Raw genomic sequence first — 20,567 nt, 5'->3', positions numbered from 1 at the left:
CTGGATCCTGCAGCAGTATCTGTCTTGGAACAGATCTGGCTGCCATGGAGGTCCAGTGGTTTAGAGTTCACCTACCGAGGCTGGGCCTGATCTTCTCTACGCTGCTCGGTAATGTCTTTACGTCACCTCTCTCCATGATCATTATGCTACAGCCCATTTGCACGGCGCCTCATCTCTCCTTTTTGAAAACTTCACATTAGTTTTTTCCCCTTCTCACTCCTTATTGAATACCAACAGCCTGCGCCGCTATCAATGTGTGTTTGTGTTGTTATGCGGAACAATTATGCTGTGGAAAATTTGACCTTCATCAGATTCTGACCTACGTCAGTGTTGACTGTGATTGTATTTAGGTCAGTATACACGATAGGTTTCGCACAAGGGTTTTACTTTGGAGACAGGGCAGGTTTTCTGCGTGTTTCATCTCATGAGCCAAACGCTGCTGGTTCTGCCTTGAAACACAGAAAGGGACGAGAACTGAATGTTTCATTGAAATGTGCTTGTTGGGAATGAAGTCATTGGTCAATAGTTTGTTGTTATCTGCAATCCATATTGGTTTTGATTGGGATTGTATGGACCCAAAAAGCTAAATAGCGGCTCTTGTGATGGGAAAGCCGTGTCAGAAAGTAGGCCCTCCAGACAAGAGGTTTGATTGCCTACAGTGGAGATATATCTGCAGTAATCGTGCAGCAGAGTCACGTGGGGCAGTGGCCAGTAAAATATCAGTTCAATTTCCATTTATTCATGAATCAATATATTAAAAAAGAGTATGTTTGCAGTGATCATAGAGTTACAGCACAGTAGGTATCCAGATCTGATATTGTTGTCTCAAGTTCCTGCAGCAGTTTGAGACTGACAGAGATGATAGCCTCTCCCCATGTTACTTTATGCTGTTTTGGATATAGAGGATTAGCTGTGAATATTGGCTTCTGTTTGCAACAGGCGACACCCATCCACACATCTTTAATAAAGTGTTTCCTATTTGGAAAAAAAGCATCACATTAGAATCACATTTCAGTCATAGTTGACGCATACTGTTTGAATATCCTTCGTAGTCTGGCATACAATTTATGTTGCCATCCTGCATTTATTCTACATTATCCGTTATCTGACAATTAACTATTTCTAATACCCTTTTCTGACATTGTTCATTCAGTACTTACAGTAAATATGTCTGTGTGTGTGGAGCATCAGTGCAGTAATAATGCAGCCAACACGCATTAAAAAGATGATCTATGTGAGACCATGGTCTGTGACCGTATGTGCCAGAACTGTGGGCTCTAAAACTACCTCACAATATTCCTGGCCTTTCAAATATTCATCTCCCATTTACACACATGGACTGACAGTCGGATTGTGTTTCCAGGTAAACATTTAGATGTTGATTTCAGTTCAAGAATGGCTATTTCTTGCTCACAGGTGTTGTCTTTATTTAGAATGAACAGCAAACATTTTGGCCATAACAAAAACTGCACGGTAGGCGTAATCAGCAGATGTAGGTGGACATGTAGCAGAGAGAGAGAGATGTTACAGCAGTTGCATAAGCATCAGCATTATGACATGGATTACCATCATATGTGTTTGCTCTATTGTATAATGAGGTGCTTAAAAAGGTGCCCTACACTATATAGTACTTGTTAAGCAGAATAAGCTGTTTTATGTCTCTGTATTTTGGCTTTCACCTTAGGCTGTTCATTTTCAAGTTGAATTGTGTTCCACTTGACTAGACCTCTTCCGTTGTTTTCGTCATTCTAACAATTCAAACCAGTATATGTCTCCTTTTACACCTTGGATATGAATATGAATAAGATTGGTTATTGTCCCTTCTTTACCTAAAATATTTCATGAAATCTCAAAGAAATGCTATCTAGTGCCATTCATGTTTGGCCGGCCATTGTATTTCATAACAGCTGGTGTACAGATAGATTGATAAAGCAGCCAATATTAGCTTACTGCCGATATAACTGTATTGGTGTAAATGCCAAAGTAGGTTTGAGGTTCGAAGTAAAAATGGATAGTATTATCAGCTGATGTTACATTATAATATTTCTTTAAGCTCCTAAATATCAAGTTTAGTAGTAGTTGCCAGGCTACTGTAGCATTCTGTAGCATTCTGTTATTTGAATATAATATTTGACTCAAGCATATGTTGTGAGATATTCTAAAGTTGACATTTATAGGCTAGAAACTGGAGCATCGCTGTTCTACGTTTATCACTGAAGCTCCAACACTTCACCTTGCAAAACGAAACCTCGATTAGAAATATTATTAATATGATCATTTTGGTCTGGGTCTCTTGTTAACAGCTGCAGTAACTACAAATAGATTGCAATATATAACACAAATATAGTGAAAGGTTAATGAAACAAAGTGACACTATACAATGTGAACGAGGAAAGCGACGGGAGGGGGGATGCTGCTGCTCTCTCGCCGCTGCTTTATTGCTGTTTTTGCAAGCTCACTGTGCTGCATTGGACCAGCTGAGGGAAAAGATTGGAGAGAGTGAGTTTTACAAGATATCAAGGGAGAGATGAGGCTGAATCAATAACATTTCCATACACAATATGCCACAGCCTCTTTGTGTAAAGCCATGTCTGCTGTTTTAAGCAATGTTATTCTCTATTTGCTGCAATGTAGCTTGTCATACGTTGACCTTGACCATGTTTACAGCAAAGCATTACACACAAAACAGAATCGTGGGGATGTGAGAAGCAGTGCAGAAAATACAGCTGCTCGTGAAACCATTCATCTTATCATGTGTTGCGTTTTCTCTCTATAACCTCATCATATTGTGTACGAGTTCTGCACAGCACCTTGTGAGCATGTAGTTCACATATCACACACTAGATGGAAGCATCGGGGAGCTTTAATGGTGAAGAAGAGGGAGAGACCTATTAAAATGAAATACTGTGACTCTTTGATACCTGTGACCTTGACACATAAACAGTAGGTGGGATACTAATGAGGAAAAAAAGGAAAAGACAAACTATAAAAAAAGACACTGCAGTTTTCCTGCCATCCGCCTTAATTGGTAGAAGTACAATTTAACCACTGGGGCTTCCTGATGCCGTCTGTCGGTGCCCCCGGTGTTCACTTACAGTTCTTACAAGGGGCCCAGCAGATTTCATCCTCTCTTATTTACAGTACTGTCACAGCCAGGACTCTGTGGTGTCGTGGTACTGAGGGTGTGACCAGTCAAGCGCCAATACTAGTTTATTCTATGTTATAATGTGTTCTTGAAATCATGAAAATCTAATTTGAATGGTGGATGTACATTTGTAAAATAGAATGAACATTTGTGTGCATTTAATGTAAGCGATGAAGTATGGGTTTTGGACATTAAGGAATCTGAATGCTGAACTTAAAGGAATAATTCAACATTGCAGCGATATGTGTGTTTGCTTTCTTGCAGAGAGTAAGACAATATTGATACAGATACCCTAAAATACGTGAAAATACGGTTACAGACAGCAGCTGATTAGCAGAGCTTAGCATAAAGACTGGAAGTTCTGACCGAAGGTAACACAATCAAGAATATTTCTTGACACTGGGAGCAGTAACTTCCTGAAGGATTTGCTGGTTTTCTCACAGATATGACAAGACATTAGGAAGTTACTGCTCTCAGGCAAGATACATTCTGGCACATGTAAAAACATACTTATTAAATTGTTGGTACATATTATTCAAGCAAGATGTGTGCCCTGTGTAGTCTTATCTGGTTGTGCTTTCTATTCCCCCTCTCTTCAGGCATGTGGTCTGTTCAGGCCCTTGAGATGATTGTTGGGAAGATTCCCTTTCTGCAGGCCGTGAATGGCAGCACAGTCATGTTGCCTTGCACGTACGCCAGCTGTATTGGCATCCAGGACCTCTACTTCAACTGGCAATTCAATGACAACGGCACCATGCAGAAGGTAAGAACCCTCTGTCGGAGGGAGAGAGTCATGCTCAGGTAACCTGTTCGGTCGTTTTGGATGATTGATGGCTTGTTGGTCCCATCAGGTGTGTGAGTCATTGATAGTGAATGAGGGGGTGGAGCCACATGTGGAAATATTTCGAGAGCGGGTGGAGTTTGTGGGGAAGAACCGTAACAACAACGTCTCCATCTTGCTGTGGAACATCACCTTTGAGGATGGAGGCCTGTACACTTGTTTTGGACGCAATCCCAAAGAGAAGGGCAGGAACCACAGTGCCATCTTCAAACTCATCGTGGTGGACGAGTGTGAGTGGTCAAGGTCTATGCTTTATTTTCCTTTCATTATGTATAAATGGGTCTTCAGGCAAAGCTATATTAGTTGTTTAGTTTTTTTATGTTTTACAAACATTTCCAATCAATCTTCAGCCCATTATTCATCTACCAAACCAAAATGTCCCCCCTTTTAGCAACAGAAAATAGCCCAATGATATGGGAACTGCCCAATATGACACATCCCTATAGATCTTCCTTTTAACTATATGCCCTGACATACTGTATATATTGGCCAATCACAAATGTGGGACAGCTCACTGGGGTTTGCTTCATGGCCCCATAATGTGCACACTGAAGTAATAATAAACTAGAACATGCATTAATTTGTATGTTGATGATAAGATAAATCAGGCCACATGCAAAGACAATATTGCAAGAGAAATGTTTAGCCTGCTTAGGGAAAATGACAAAAATTAAATGATCCCTCAGAAGGAAAATAAATCTTGAGGTGACAGTAAAAGAGAAAATAAAGAGTGTGGAATTAATTCATGACTTAATGTTAGTTATTTTCTCATATGGTTTGGTCCTCCACACACAAAGACAAACATGCAAGAGAGCTGATAATCCTTCTCTCCTATTAAACTAAGCATGTTTGAGTTTTTAAGCACACGGTAAGTTTAATCATGCAGTTCATCAAATGAAATGGTCTTTGGTAAAACAAAACAATAAACCTATTTATTAGTCTCACATCACCAACGTATTAGAATTAGGAGGCTTTGTAACAACACACAAGTTATAGAAGACCTTCTGGACCTGTTCATTTGTATATCAGTCCTGTGGTGCTTTGTTAATGTCTGCAGTGAGGGTGGTGGACAACACGCTGACCATCATGATAGCCTCCGCTGTGGGCGGAGCCATCGCAGCATTAATGGGCTTCATGTTGCTCAAGAACTTCACTATCTTTGTTCTTTCCAAGATTGAGGAGAAAAAGTGAGTTTTCACAGCCACCTGGATATTTATCAGCAGTGCAACCATTTCATACGGTTTCATCAGAGTTTGGCGTGAGCTCGAGATGTTTCTTTGAGCTGCCTGCCGTACGTGTACAGTCCTAACTTTGTCTTCTCCTTCTTTCCTCCTACGCCACTGCAGTAAGGAGTGCCTTGTAACATCATCAGGGATCGACAACACAGAAAATGGCCTCTCAGGATCCAAAGCTGATTCAAAACCAACGCCAAAAAAGAAATGAGAAAGTGCATGTATATAAAACAATATGAGTACTATATTATTTACCTTCTTTGCATATATTTCTATATGCACATGTATTTGCACACGTTTGGATCTTAAAAACTGCCTGGCTGTGGCCTACAAAGAGGACACATGTGCACACAACGGTGTTGAATGATATACAACTCAAGAACGTGCAAATTAGTGCACACATAATTATTTCAAATGTACTCACAATATATATAAGTGTGCATACCGGAGACGCTCCAGCTTGATTTATTTAGGGTATAGGATATAATATTTACATCCCCCCTCCTACCTGGTCTCCCATACATTTGCCTTCTTTGGTCAACACATTACGAGAACAAAACCCATTAAAGGTGTTGGGATTTCTCTTTTTGTTTGCCGTGGCCAGTGAATGGTTCTGATAACAGTTAAACAATTACAAGCTACTGCACTTTTACTTCATGAAATGTGCATTATTGGTCTTGATATTCATGCAACAAAGCATAAATATCAAGTCAAAAAAGTCTCTGAGGAAGACATTGTTGCCAAGTTGTCTCTAGAGTCTAAACTATGGCACAGCCAATTCATTATAGACAGTGAAGACAACAGCAGTGAAGGAAGTGCAAAAGAAAGAAAGCACTACACTCTAAACAAAACAAAAAAGGAATATTCTGAAACCTGTCCAAATGATCAATTCCCCACTCTAACAGCAGGCTCTGCATAGTAACAACATGCAATTTGGATGAGATTTGTTCATCTATTGGTGGATATTTCCCACTGGGATATTCTGCAGTGAGTGTAAGCTCAGTGAAAGCATGCTTGGTAACGAGCAGTAAGCTTAGTGTCTCTGGTAGATGGTTTATTTTTGAATTCCTTAAATTAAAAGCAACCATGTGCACATTTATTCAATTGTGGGTATACTTGTGTGAATTTATGTAAACCTTATTAAATAGTGAGTGGGGGGGTATTCATGAAGGAGAAGAACAAACTGTTGTATTTCATGTTTGCATAGTTGTGCTCTGTTAAAAGTTCTTTGGATTCTTGCTATAACAATCATTGTCTTTGGCCACAGCCGGTATACATTAAAAACACGTCAACTTTGACTGTTTTTAATCTGAAGTCAAAACAAAAACACTTTTCTTTTAGTGCTTGAAACAGGAAATTATGTAATGTAGTTAAAGCTGTGCTGAATCCTCACACCAAATTCACAGTAACCCTTCAATAAAATGGTAAACTAAATCAAAATTAAATGATCTATCTCGCAGATACTGTAGTAACAAAAAGAAGGGTGCTAACACAAATGGCCTTGACAGAATATTGTAGGATTCAGCCCAGCTCTTCATCCTGTACCGTCTCTTTGCTTGATATAAAACGCAGGTGCCTGTTAGTGCTTCTACACTCCTCTGCCAGCGAGGACGACTATATATTGCAAAAGACTTTATAAAGCTCAGCGAACAGTAATAATGCAAAAAGCTTCTGAACTGACATGATATACAATCCCCTGAAGCTAACCCCATAGAAGAGGAATGAGCCTCTGATGATGCTGCTTTTAAGACAAATAATCAATTTAAGCATGTGCAACATGGGCCAGATTTTAGACACACTGCTTGAAAACAGAAATACATACGTTTTGGGAATACAACCAAACATGGTTCAATGTACTGTCACTGGTAGAGTTAGCTCTGAGGTTAACTGTAAACCCCATTTTAGGCCATGCTAATGTCATTGTGCTAACCCTTGCTAACCCTAGCAATAGTTGGTGATGTGGCCATGGATACGTCTGGATCAGACTCAATAGAGTTGCTTGTGCGTCCGTGTGCAAAAGGCTCGTTTTCCCTAAACACTTTTCCATTCAGTCAGTGTTTTACTCTTTTCAATAAATAATGTTTATAGCTGCACTGCTGTGAAAAAGATAAACCCGGTTGCCCTGTCCATGCATACAGTAAATTACCCATAAATTCATACTCTCAATGATCACGAGTGAAGCCCTGACTAATAAACAGGGATGTTAGGAGATTAATGTACTGTATCTGCATCACACTCAAAAACAGTGAAATACTATTTCACCTGCATTTACAATATAGGCTACACATGCATGTTTTGCACATTCAAGACAGTGAATGTCTGGCTTTAAAAAGAAATACCTCTGGAGAGTGGGACAGATGTGTGGCTAAGCACTGGGTCAAGTCATATATAAATGTACCTCCACAGTCTCAGCAGGTGTTAGCTTCGCCAACTGTACAGTGAAGTGTGAGCTTCTGGTGGTTTCAGAAGCTCACTGTTATGTTTAAAATAATGTGCCTCCAGTTAAAGTGACTCCAGTCTATAGTCACTGCAGCAATATTGTAAAAGGGGATGTGTTTGGCACATGTATATGTTTGTGTATGGACGGGATCTAATGTAAATCAGTGTCAGTGTGTCACATTGATCATCCAAGTGAGATAAGAAGGAACCAAACAGCAGACATGAGGAAATATTCCCAAGTGAGGATGTTGTTACTTTCTCAATGTAATGTATTTCCTGTTGAAACGGCAGTAAATGTAGAGGAATGAGTCTTAAAGCAATAGTTTTAACGTTCTGAGAAGTTTGCTAATTTGTGTTCATGGCGCGATTAAGATGAATTATTGTCTGGCTGGTTATATTGATCAAGTTTAGCAACTGGAAAGGTGGAAACAGCTAGCATGGCTTTCTCCTCAGTTAACACAATCCACCTACCAACACCTCTAAAGCTCACTTATTACCTTGTTAACATGCTCCTCCACTGTTGCCAGGCAACTTCACAGTGTCAACAACACTCCAGGTATTAAATGTACAATATAACGTGTTAGTTAGTGAGCTTTATTGGTAGGCAGATTTTTTTCATTTTTGGATTGAGCAATGCTAACTGTTTCTGCTTGCTGTTACCATTTTTTGTTTTGCTAAGCTAAGCTAACCAACCAAAATGTAAAAACTATTCCTTTAAGTGGGCTATAAAACAATGTGCTATTATGGATTGAACAATGATATTTGATTAGACTGACAAAAAGGCAAAATTGCACCAAAAGAAAAAGCTGCAATAATGTTTTATTTTTACGAAAGGAAAGATATTGCAGAAGGTGCAAAACATATTATGGGCAATATACATTCGTCATATATTTTCCATATTCTTGTTTGATTTAAAAGAGAGAATATCCGGTGTATATGAATTGTGCATCAGGTCGTAACTTTCAGGCTGTTGACTTTGGAGACATAAATACAATGTTTTGCAGGATCAAATCATTCAATTGCAATAATTTGATTTAACTGTTGAAGAGTGATTTTTCTCTGAGTGGCAGATCTCTGTCAGTTATTGTCTAATTAGACTTGGTTAAAAAGAAACAGGATTTTCTTCTCACTAATCAATGAATTGAGAAAGGCTTTTGGCTAATGTTGAGATTGTGACAGCGAGGGCCTTATGATGACAAGCAACTCTATGCAAATCACAACAGAAGTGACAGTTTGTCACATCGCACCGTTGAGTTACTGTGACGGTTCTGTGAGCAATACAACAGTCGGAGATGTGGATCAGGGAGTTGTGTTGACGGGATGCAGGTGAATGGGGAACATCAAGAGAGGAGCTTGATGTGGACTGGAGCCCCTGTACTTGATCCGACCCTGCACTGCGTATATAGACTCACCAAGTCACGCTCCACTGCTGCTCTCTGCACACAAATATAGCCGACAGTACACCTTTAATGCTCTGGCTCGCCCTCAAATGATGTCTCCAGTTTCATCCGCTCACCCATGCACATCAGCTCTTAATGTCTTTATTATAGGAACATGAAATCTAATAAAGTTTTGAATAAAATCTGTCCTCTTGTGTTATTTGTATAGAAAGCTTAACGCTAGTGCTTTGATTGGACTCTTCCTATTGTGCTGAGGGAGAAAGAACAATGACCACAGACGACTACACAGGTAAACCTGTGTGCCTGTTCCTGCTGAAAAAATGCTCACTTCGAAGGGACAGCTTTTTTCAAGTTCGAGAAGATGCCTCTTGATGATGTCATCAGGTCATCTCAATTTATAGACAGTACAAACGTATGCATTCAGGGAAAGTCTAATAAAAGTCACTATCAAGTGACAACATGGGAAGTGTAGTATTCTGGGTTTTTGGAGCCTAAGGACTAAAGGTCAGTATGTCTCTGCCTCTGCTGTGTCCATTTTTAGTATTCTTTTTATTTAATCTGCAAAACTTAATCTACTTAAACTTAAACTTAATTAAGTTGTACGTTGTACTTCCCATTGGCTGCAACACTCAACCCCTCAATTGCTCAGATGTCTGTAACCATATTGGTTGGAATTGTTACGTTCAGGTTCTGCCATTATCCGATAAAACATGTTGTGTCCCAGTATGCAGAAGTGAAGGGATTTTGCACAAAGGAAAATGCAAAAATACAACTTTTGTAAATGGGAGCTTAGATAGTTTCATCCTGTGTTGATGTTGCATGTTTTCATATATCCAAGTGCAAAACCTCCAATCTGCAAAATGATCCAGGAAAAGCGGGGGAACCTCAAATCTGCACTTTGTGTATTTTTCTTTTTCTATTTTTTTCTATTTTTTATTATGCATTGGATACCCTTAAAAAATAGCATTCTTTTTTTGTAAATTTTCAGGAGGTTTTGCTCTTCGGCCATCGATATGCTCCTTCCTCCCTTTATGCTTTCTATAAACAAAATAGACACTTTATGAAATTCACATAAAAGGAAATCTTCACATCACCACTTTAGTATTTATATTTCATATTTCTATTATTGGTGCAGTTACGTCACATGAGACCTCTTCAAGGGTTATTTTCACACTAATACAAAGTACCACGAACACAATCACTTCACATCCACATATATTATATATGAACCCCTAAATCCTGGTGCAGAAATGTGCCACCACGTGTCTAACCAGCAGGTGTCAGCAGTGACCCGCGTGTGGAGTCAGAAGCGTGAACCTCCGGTCACATCAGATGCGGCGTGGTGAGAGGCGAGAAGGAGACGCTGACCTTTCTTCAAGATGTTTAAGTTTAAAGACCACCACGTTTCCACTGAGTGACAGCCGACACACGGGCGTCAAATAGACCTCCACATGTCCAGATGTCTTTATTCATTGACATGGGGTTATTTATGTGTTCTTAAATGTGGGCAGAACACGTTTAGTCACATAAGAATCTGAGCTTTATCTGACTCGTGAACAAAGCACTGATGCAGGTCATTTTGAAATGATGAACCGCTTCACATCTTTGGGATATAATGAATCACATGTATACCAATGCGAGTCTGTTATTCATACGATCGTGTCTGTTAGTGATGTGGAGAATCTCCTTCCAACACCATCTGATTCACTTCACATACTTGACAACCTCGGGCCATGCAGTTGTGTGCAGTGTGTGAATACTTGAGCTACAACATAATGCCAAAATATGTTCTTTTTTTTTTTGAAGACATGCGGTGGCAGAAAAACGTGTTGTCAGTCAACTATATAGTGAGTTTATCAATCAGACAAAAGAAATGTACATAAATGCACAATAAAAAAAACCATTTAATTTGGTTTCACTCTCTGTGCCTGTAGGTTGTGGGGCTGCTGCAGCAGACCCTTCTCAGATCCTCCACTGGCATCCACCGTGACTTTAAATATTATATGAACTGGGAGTGTCCTGACTCTTACCGTCCTAATTTATGCTTATGCAGGGGAGCGCAACAGAGAGCAGGGTGAAATGGAAAAATAGCAATGTAGAAAGTTGCTCCCAATGCTTAAAGGATTCACTGAAACCTTTGATAATAGCGTTGCTTTACCTGCTGTGTTATTCACCTGCTGTGTGAAAGTGTCATGCCCCACACACCCCGCTACTCTCTTTCTCTCTCCTCCCCTCTATCTGCAGTGCATATCTGTGCGCAAATGTCTGCGCACGTTCCATGGCTCCGAAAGACAAAGAAAAGCATTCATTAATCTGTGGTGTAGCTCCACGTCCCCGAGATTAAGGCCCAAACTCAGAAGAAAGGACGTTACTACATTTTTAGAGTCTTTGCAGCCACCTGGGCGGTTTTTGTAGATCCATATTGCGCAAAGAAACGCGGTCATCAGGGGCGCACAGGTGGGTGCGCTCTCTCCAAGGTGCCAACAGATCCGTCTGCGCAGCTCCAGCGCTCACACAAACTGGCAATTTGGACCCATTTAGACCGAAATCCACTGTTCAGCTCACATCAACTCTCGGCTTTGCTGTGCCCCATCGTTCCGCGGTGTTTGATTAGTGCAGTGAGGATGGATTTGTATGCACAGTAGTCTTGGGAAGAGAGGAGGGACATGGGCGGGGCTGAAGCGCCTCTCATTTCCCCTCCATGCTTAGCGGGGCAGCAGGGCTGGAGAGACCTCCGGGGAGCACAGTCGCCAGTCCAGCACGGAGACCCGCCTGGCCAAAAGACCGCGCCTCACACTTGCCAGGATTGCCAAATATTCCTGAAAAATATACCTGCTATTTATGGCATGTGGCTTGTAACTTTACTCCTGCTGTACTCTCTCCAAGAAGGTAAGAGAAAAAGAAATGCTGCAAATATTCCAAATGCTGTGTGGCGAGTGCTGGAGTCGTGCTGTGTTTAAGTTGAATGAAAAGTGATCATTAATCGAATGCTCTATTGATTCGTGGCGGTGAATGATGTGTGTGGCTTGTGCTTTGATGTATCATCGGATGTCATGAGGAATTCATATAAATCGAAATATTCTTTAAATCAAAATGCATAAACCTGCTTTAGCCTAACTAATAGAAATGTCGTGAAAGTAAAGGTGTACAGGGCTTTTCTTTTTACCTGACTGTTTTGGGGGTTTTGTGCAGCGGCCTCTGATGGTGCTGATAGCACGGATTGTTTTCGCATTACCAACTCCGGTTATGAATATGTAAAATGGCTGAATAGGGAGAATGAGGTGCAAATACTGAGGGAGGGTGTGAGAAAAATGAAAACATATATCGGCCTGCAATTATATCAATTGATTACGAATTTTAGAGCAAGTTCACTGAAAAATGTAGCAGTTCTGTAAAGTTTTGATGGGAATTCTTCTGATTTTTGATATCTTGATGCTCTCATTGTGTAGCATTTGCTAATTGCAGCTGTTTTCATGGACTATATTTGGCACAAGCGCTTCATACCAAAAAGATGCTCTTTTCAATTAGGATACGATGTTTAGGGTTTTAATTCGTTGTTTGAGTGATGACAAATTGTTTCCATTTTAAATTGGATTGCAAAAAAACACCGGCCCCCTTTTCTTCCTCCACAACGGCCTTAATAGTTTAATAGATCTACTCCCACACGAAGGCCTTAATTGGCGCATTCAGATTTATCCTCCTTATTTAAATCATTTAGTCTCCGCAATTTTTCCTTTGTTTAATTGTGTTTATAAATAAAGAAGGCGGGTTGTTTGTTGAAATGGATTCTCTCTTGTTCAGTGTATGCAGTAAATCCGCGACCCTACTGCAAAGTTGATCTGCTGCTATTACAGTGCATTGTAATAATCCTGAATAAATCTGCTTCGAAAATAACAGGAATGCAACACAGTCTCCACGTGAGAGCATTTTGCAGGCCTTTGTGTAGCCTGCCTGTTTGTAGTCATGTTTACATACAGTTTGTCCTTTTAGCACAGGGCCTGAGAGGGTGTACCTTTACTTAGCAAAAAGTATGTGGCATGGAGGCTGGAAGGAGAATATGGCTGTTCTCGATGCAAACGAGATGATTAAAATAGGCCATTTTAAGTTCTGGCATTTTCGCACACATTGAATAAGCCTCTTTCATTTTTTTTTATATCGGCGAATATCAATTAGCAGTGAGTCACATATGTGCTGCCTGTGTTTGTTGTCCTCAACTCTCTTAAATACACTAAGTTTCCCAAATATTCGCTATTCATTTAAAGCAATTATTCAACTGGAAAGCTGTGATTTCAGAGCTGCCATGCATGGGCTTTGCGGAATCTTATTAATACGCGCAAATGTATTTCACCAAATGAGAAAGTCCAGGGGCGTTGGTGCAAATTATAGACTTGCCCGGTCATGTTCCTCACTAATAGCGCACCTGGGCCCCGCCGTCGTGCTCGCGCGTGTGCCAGCGCGTGCTTCATGGCTCGTGTTACCGTGTGTGTGTGTGTGTGTGTGTGTGTGTGTGTGTGTGTGTGTGTGTGTGTTGGCAAGCGCGCGGAGGAGTGACGGGGACACCCCTCTTGGTTTTGTTGTTAAATGTTGGACACATTTCTTATTTCTGCAGGAGCTGAATTGGAAGATCAATCATTTATTTATGTGAATATTCTTATTGTACCTGATCAATAATTTACAATCATGTACAAGATTCTTAAAATATATTTACATTTTTCCACAAGACGTTTGATTAAATAAATGTTGCTATTATGCCAGAGACAGAGCAGTGAGGGTGTAGGGTTTTTAATGGAGCTTAGGAAAAAAAAGGTGTGAAGGGTAATAACAGTTAATAACCAATAACCAATTAGAGCACAATGCCTATAATTTTTCTGCAGCAATTTAAAATATAATACCTGATTAAAGGATTTTATTATGATTTTTAATTGGTCATGTCAAAACAAAAAACGTGTGTTTTCTTCTTTGATTTTAAATGAAATTCACAGATTGTATTTAAGTAATTGTGGATTCAGTAGCAGTGGAAAAAAATCCACGTCGACATACAGGCCTGCTGTAGGCCCACTCTGAGGATGTATTTAACCTTTTATATTTTAAACAAAATTAAATAAATAAATAGATTTGTCTAATATTCAAACAATATAACTTGCATTTTAATTTAAAGCAATAAGGTGATCCCTCACCCTGGTACACTCGTGTCCTCTCCACTGTTCCCCCTCCACAAATAGAAATATGCAAAAATCCCCCCTCTCCCCCCTTCCCTCCCCAGTCCAATTCCCTGTGCTGTCTTTGCAAGGCTGCACAATTAAAGCTGCAATCTGAGCTATAGTCACCACTCAATGACAGAGCTGTGTGGTCCACAGGGGTGCCAATCATTACTCAGGTGGGGCACAGGCCTACATTTTTTACCAGCTCAAACCCGGCATTATTTAATTTGCCGAAAACACCCATCTTAAAGAGGGTTAAAGGAGAAATACCAAGCACTCAGTGTGACTTTTGTTGTAATGTGGTCCTTTCAGGGGTTAGTATACAGGATTCTGATTCTTTTAATTGGAAATTAGGGTACTGTGCTTCAACAATAATATGAAAAAAATAAATGGCCATTTTTAAAAATAGAAAATATCAATGTCTGATGATTGATCAAACAACTTGATCTACATCTTCTCCACTTTTCACTCAGAGAACCAGCAGGTAAATGTAATGTAAACACATGTTAATTATTCCTCACAAATCAACAACGACTAAATTAAACAATGTTGTTGCCTAATGGTGGGCAAAGTGTGCTGGTGTAAGACGGTCAGCAGAGAAACGGAGCTCATTGCACATCCCTGCTAACCAATAGGATGTCACAGCTCTGTCACCGGCAGCCCTGCTCTCCCATTCGTCCTTAAACGAGATTATGAATAAGTACTAATCATATAAAATAACATCGGAAAAAAGATGCAAATGAACGGCGTCGACAGTAAGAAATGTTTTTTCCCCCTTCCTAGAACGGCTAAATTGAGCAAGACCTCCTCCAAATTTTATTGGATGCTGGGGCTGCACATTTTCAGAAGGAGGGTGCGTTCAGCAAATGTCAAATTTATGAAGCAAGTAGTTGTTTTTGTTGGATCTCTCTCTCTATCTCCATCTCTCTCTCCATCTCTCCCTCCCTCCATCGCTTCCTCTCGCAGTAACTCCCCTCCCTCTCTCTCCCTCATCACTAGGCAGAATTAAAGGTTGGGGGAGGGGCAGTTTATGCAGACTGTGCTGGGACTTGTGATCCACAGATTTGATATTCACATTAAGAGAGAAACTGGCTGCTTTGATGTGAGGGGGAGCAGGTCCCAGGGGACTGCTGAAGTAGCACACTTTTTTTTCACTGACACAGCACAGGCCGGAGGGGGGGGGGGGGGGGGGGGGGGGGGGGTGTTAGGGGGGTGTTGGTGGGTGGGAGGGGGGTGGAGAGCAGATTGTTGGGGACAGGGTGTACAGAAAGACAGTAGGTGGGGAGCACTGAGACCCCTTCCTTGATTAGATGTAACCCCAGCAACCTCGCCCCCTACTTTTTCACCCATCAACCCACTTATGCCAGACCCCCTGAGGATTATCCATAAACTTACACCTATCTTCATCCCCCTGCATCCCACCCATATTCAATTCACACCCCTTCGTACAGCGTGTCTCCTCCCACTTCTTCCTCTGCTGCTGTATGTTTCCACACACAGTTTCAGGCGTCTTATCGAAAACATCCGTTGCAACTTTATGTCCCAAAAACACCTGAAGGATGAGTGAAGGAGAGGCGGCACAACAGGAAGAGAGGAGTTACAGTGGAAATGAAGATTGTTCTAAAATAGCAAGCACTCGAGGAGAGAAGGCAGAGGATTTTGATGTGCTTGTCTCTAGTTGAATCCTACTCTGGACCTTTACCACGATCCATTCACAAAATCCGATAAAGAAATGCTGTGAACGTGGTTTTACCACGAGAATGGATTGGAAAGATGGAGATGGTTGAGACAAGAAGAGGAGGAACATGTGGAGGCATTATGCCTCAGGTTGGGCTCAAGGAGCTCGGGGTGTGAGAATGTGTGTATGTGGAACATTGGGGGTTCTGGGGTTTGTTTACCTCCTCATCACAATACAGTTGTGTGTGTGTGTGTGTGTGTGTGTGTGTGTGTGTGTGTGTGTGCACACTCACATCCTGGAGAGGCGTAGATCAGCTGCATTATGCATGATGAAACCTTGCATAGGTTATGACTTCTGCCTCTGTGACATACATATTCATGCATGGCTCTCTGGCAGGATGTATGAAATAGTGGCTCCGACTCTGACAGCCTAAGCTTTAGCAGTGCCGTCAGTGCTCCAACACTTTCCGGTGAGGGCTGGCTCTCTCTCTGGTGCTGATGAAGCCACCTGGATGCAGGTGATCTGCCCTACAGCTTTGGTCACTGACTGGGGTCAGATCTTTTTTGCATATGCATCACTGAGAAAGGCGGTGTCACTGAAATGAACAGAGGACAACTGTACATATGGAGCATGTGTGTGGGATAGTCTCAAATTCTTAATGTCCACTTTTCATCGTATTTCTATTAGGTAAATCAGCATAGATTAACATAGAGCTGAAAGAATTACTTAATTGATATTAGTCAGTCATCAGAAAATGTAACGCAAACTATTTTGACAATCGATTGAATGTTTCAGCTCTACATTCTCTGCTTCCAGCTTCTTTAATGGGAGGATTTTAAAATGTTCTCTGATTTCTATTAAAGTAAGAAGCATTTCTTTGGGTTTTAAATTATTGGTTGGACGAAACAAAACATTCTGGGAATTTGTGATTGCCCTTGTATTACTATTTTGTGATGTTTTAAAGTCTAAACGAATGATCTCTTCATTGAAATTAAATTGACGAAGTCATGATTAATACAAATAATCATCTGTATGGTATAACCACCATATGAGTGAGCTAAGTGCATAGTGACGGGCCAGTGAGGCAAGCTCACAGACACTAACATGCACTATAAGGCTTGCGCGGCCAGTCCGGCTATAACATCAACACAAGGAGAAACAACCGCCACAGAGGTAGAACGATTTCACTCTCTGCTCAGGTAGACGTTACTCAGCTGTATCTTTGTATATATAGTTGTTTGCTGCACCTTTAATGTGGGAATGCAACCTGGTGAAACTGAAGACATGGATAACAATGCAGAGACTGTTTTTAGTGCTCAAGTTCAGCATTATATTGTGTTTTTTAAATTTTTAGTTGATAACAATATATCTGTTAAATTCGTCATCTGTATTATCTTACCAGTGAAAGCAAACTCTTAATACTGACAAATAGTGCCTGTTTTGTTCTGAATTCAAAGATGTTAACAAGTTAACCACCGGCTGTTTATCCATAGTGCCTGTGTCAGTCTGGGAGCATGCTGGTTTGACCAGATGTCAACGACACTGATGTTCGTGGTGTTTCACTGTCAATACTGTAATCAACATATACCAATTTCCCTGTAAGATCCTATTTTTTTTTATTGACAAAAAACAGTTCAATGTTGGTTATATGGCATGTCCATATTTTAAGACTTGAGTCTTGCATATATGCATTATAAAGATAACGGCCTAGTGGAGTAATAGCTACCTGGTCAAAGAATAAAGTGTGTCGTCATCTGAGTTTCTCCGAAGGTATTCTTTTCCATCAGTGCAGGTACGACCCGCTCTATCTAACTCAGTCAATGCGCACTGGCCAATCAGAGGCAGCGTAGGACCCTCGCGCTTCACCGCAGCAGGAGTCGTCGTCGTCGGCCGGTCGCGCGCGCGTGCCCTCAGTCTCTCTGTCGTAAGTCGCTGGCTCGCTAACCGCAGCGCTAACCGCTGACAACTTCTTCCGGACCCACGGTGTCTTTGCTGAGGCTCCTCCTCGGGTAAAGTTGTTAGCTCTGTCAGCAATGTTGCCAATGTGTGTGCCATTAGGGCTGTTAGCACCGTTAGCTTCTAGCTGTCGGCCAACTGTCCCCATGTTGAGAGCCGTGTGGAGGCAATATATATGCTCCCAATTTCGTTTTGAGCACCTAACCTTTGATGTGTCTGTTCATTGGTTAAAACGTAGCTGTTGCACCTGGGGAGTAGTTCCCTCATCTCAGGGTGGTCACAGTGGAGTGTTTGAGGTGTTTTATCCCATATGTTCAACAAAATATGCAAAAAAGTTTGACGTTGTGATGTTGAGTGGCACTTAACTGGCCCACCTTGAATTTCATCGTTGACGTTGACATCTCATTACTTACCATTTGCATTCAGCCATGACAAAGATGTGTTTAGCACGCGGGTCTCCGTTGTGGTTTTAACCTCACTGTTGCTACATGTGGCATTTTAGTTTTCTTCCACTCAAGCCGTCTGTACAGGTTGGCACAGGTTATGTCTGTTGCTTTTAAATGGGCTGGAGAGTCCGCCAGTCTGGCACCAACCAGAACTGTGCCAGTTGAGTTCAGGAGTGCACACAGTGTGATACGCCGGACCACGCCACCTCCTCCTGTAGCGGACCGACCTTGCCAGTTCCGGGGGCTTAGGCATTGACACAATTGTTTTCCCAATTGTAGTGACACACACCTTCTTTAAATGACTACTTGGTCATTTTTGAGACACTGTCTGTGACATCATTTGGTTTTTGGTGACTTTAAGTTTCTATATTTAGATTATTCAGAGGGTCACTGTTAAATCGTGGCATTGTCTTTTAATTCACTCACAGCTTTCAAGTGCCAGTGCCACCATGGCAACTCGCTCTGTCTCCTCCCAGTTTGAGTGCTCAGAGCTGCTTTTGGTGTGTGTGTGTGTGTGTGTATGTGTGTGTAAAGTTCATGTGTGGTTTCCCGGGTTTTGACTGGCTCTGAGTGGTGGGAGTTTGCTCTGATCCCCTTTTTATACCACTTCCCGCTCCATCAGTCCCATTGCTCCCCAGCCCCCCAGTGCCTGCGCCCCCAGGCCATATAATCTACTCTATGAGAGGCTCTCCTGCTGCCCAGCCCCCCCCCAGCTCTCAGGGTGACCCCCTCACTCCTCCACTTTAGTCCTGTCCCCCCATTGGGAGATTATAGATATTGCAATCTTTAATATGGGCTTTATGCTCAGGGGCCATTATCAGTAATCTGCAAAGGGGAGGGAGTCTGACCTGGTTTTTGCAGCCCACCACTGGACTGCTAGACACATTTTCATATACCATCTGTAACATTCTGCCCAGCTTTATCAATCTCTCGTCTACTAAGGGATAGTAGCACTTCTTTGAAAGTAAGCTGGAGTTATTAACAGACCCTCCTGGATGGAAGCGATCGCTGCATCTTCCTTTGACCGATTGCACTGAGCTTAGTGACACTCAGCACACTGTTGGTGGTGATTTAGTCTGTTAAGATTCTGTGTACATCACACATAGCTTGAAGCCACGCTGCATCAAAGACATGGCTTACAGTCTTAATATTTTGATGATCAGATGTGTTTCTTGCTCTCACTCCTTATTTCCTGTTTAATTTTACTGTAGACGGTCAATGTCTGATGGACTTTGTGATTCTCCGCATCAATATCACAAACCTAACAGTCACTGTTTTCACACAGTCACAACTAGGCCTATTTTGGGTTGTGTGCTTCGTGTACCTGAGAAAACCTCATAACAGTGTGAACAACAGGAATTATTTCTCTCTTATACTGTTCCCTCAACCTTCCAGCAAGATTGGATGAGCTCCAAGTTTAAAACCATCATTCAGCTGATGCAGCATAATATCCATCTGCAAGAGGTAGCTGATAATGACAAATAATGTAATTATCAATCGAAGTATTGAAACTTATATGCAGACGTTGAAGATATCTGTACCTCTGTGTCACAGAACATAATCATGTCCTTGAACACCGAGGGCAGGGAACAGCTGTGATTGGTGAGACTTCTGCTACCTTAACAATTAGCAGGTGAATAATAAAACCCTTTTTGATTGTTAAAAAATAAACAATTAGTCAATTAAGGAATAAGTGAATCCTCAGAAGAATAAGTCCAAGTCAAAATTCTGTAGTTGTGGTCTCTCAGTAGTGAGCATTTGTTGCTTTTCTTTATATTACATGATAATAAAATGAATATCTTTGCAAGTGTTGGTCAGACAAAACATGCAACTCTAGCTCTAGCTTTTTCTCTATCTAAAATTATAAATCGATTTATAAAATATGTTTATATCATAAATACATACTGTGTGTTATGCATTTTGTAGTCACATCTCTAGTTCTGTGTTTCATTAGATTATTGCCACATTTTGTGCTGAACTTTGACATAATTTACATGTTTTTCTAATACATTTGAGTCCTAGAACTTAAACTGTTCACATTTTACAATATATTTTCAGGCTAGAAGAAATCATCTGATCTGTTTTGTAATCACACCACAAAAGTTCTTGAAAATAACTAATGATCATTAGTAAGGATTAAGTATAACAACCCTGATGCGACCACTGAAACACCTTAAAGTGACATTATTGAATGTCAGTGATAACTATTACATAATTTAACATGAATCA

General features: G+C 41.0%; 2 protein-coding genes across 3 annotated transcripts in view; both read left to right on the top strand.

Annotated features, from left to right (window-relative positions):
* The first annotated feature begins 44 nt into the window (after positions 1-44).
* On the top strand, positions 45-5,429 carry scn4bb (sodium channel, voltage-gated, type IV, beta b). Its single transcript, XM_034550525.1, has 5 exons — positions 45-108; positions 3,745-3,908; positions 3,997-4,216; positions 5,044-5,173; positions 5,333-5,429. Exons 1-5 carry the CDS (start codon positions 45-47, stop codon positions 5,427-5,429), a joined length of 675 nt encoding a protein of 224 aa, XP_034406416.1.
* Positions 5,430-11,723: 6,294 nt separating this feature from the next.
* LOC117742670 (Down syndrome cell adhesion molecule-like protein 1 homolog) overlaps positions 11,724-20,567 on the top strand; it is a 49,572-nt gene continuing 40,728 nt past the window's right edge. The window contains exon 1 of one of the 2 annotated variants that reach the window (XM_034550237.1): positions 11,724-11,946. In XM_034550237.1, coding sequence (XP_034406128.1) covers positions 11,724-11,946 — 223 coding nt within the window. The remainder of the gene's footprint in view (positions 11,947-20,567) is intronic. The other variant, XM_034550238.1, reaches the window with a different exon arrangement.

The sequence above is a fragment of the Cyclopterus lumpus genome, chromosome 14 (genome assembly GCF_009769545.1).
Source record: "Cyclopterus lumpus isolate fCycLum1 chromosome 14, fCycLum1.pri, whole genome shotgun sequence".
Lineage (NCBI taxonomy): Eukaryota > Metazoa > Chordata > Actinopteri > Perciformes > Cyclopteridae > Cyclopterus > Cyclopterus lumpus.
The sequence above is the reverse complement of the archived record's forward strand: the minus strand, read 5'-3'. Positions and strand labels throughout refer to the sequence as shown.

Coding starts and splice junctions, on each gene's coding strand:
- scn4bb (XM_034550525.1), top strand. CDS start 45: ATGGAGGTCCAGTGGTTTAGAGTTCACCTACCGAGGCTGGGCCTGATC. Junction 109..3,744: donor GATCTTCTCTACGCTGCTCG/GTAATGTCTTTA, acceptor CCCTCTCTTCAG/GCATGTGGTCTGTTCAGGCC. Junction 5,174..5,332: donor TCCAAGATTGAGGAGAAAAA/GTGAGTTTTCAC, acceptor ACGCCACTGCAG/TAAGGAGTGCCTTGTAACAT.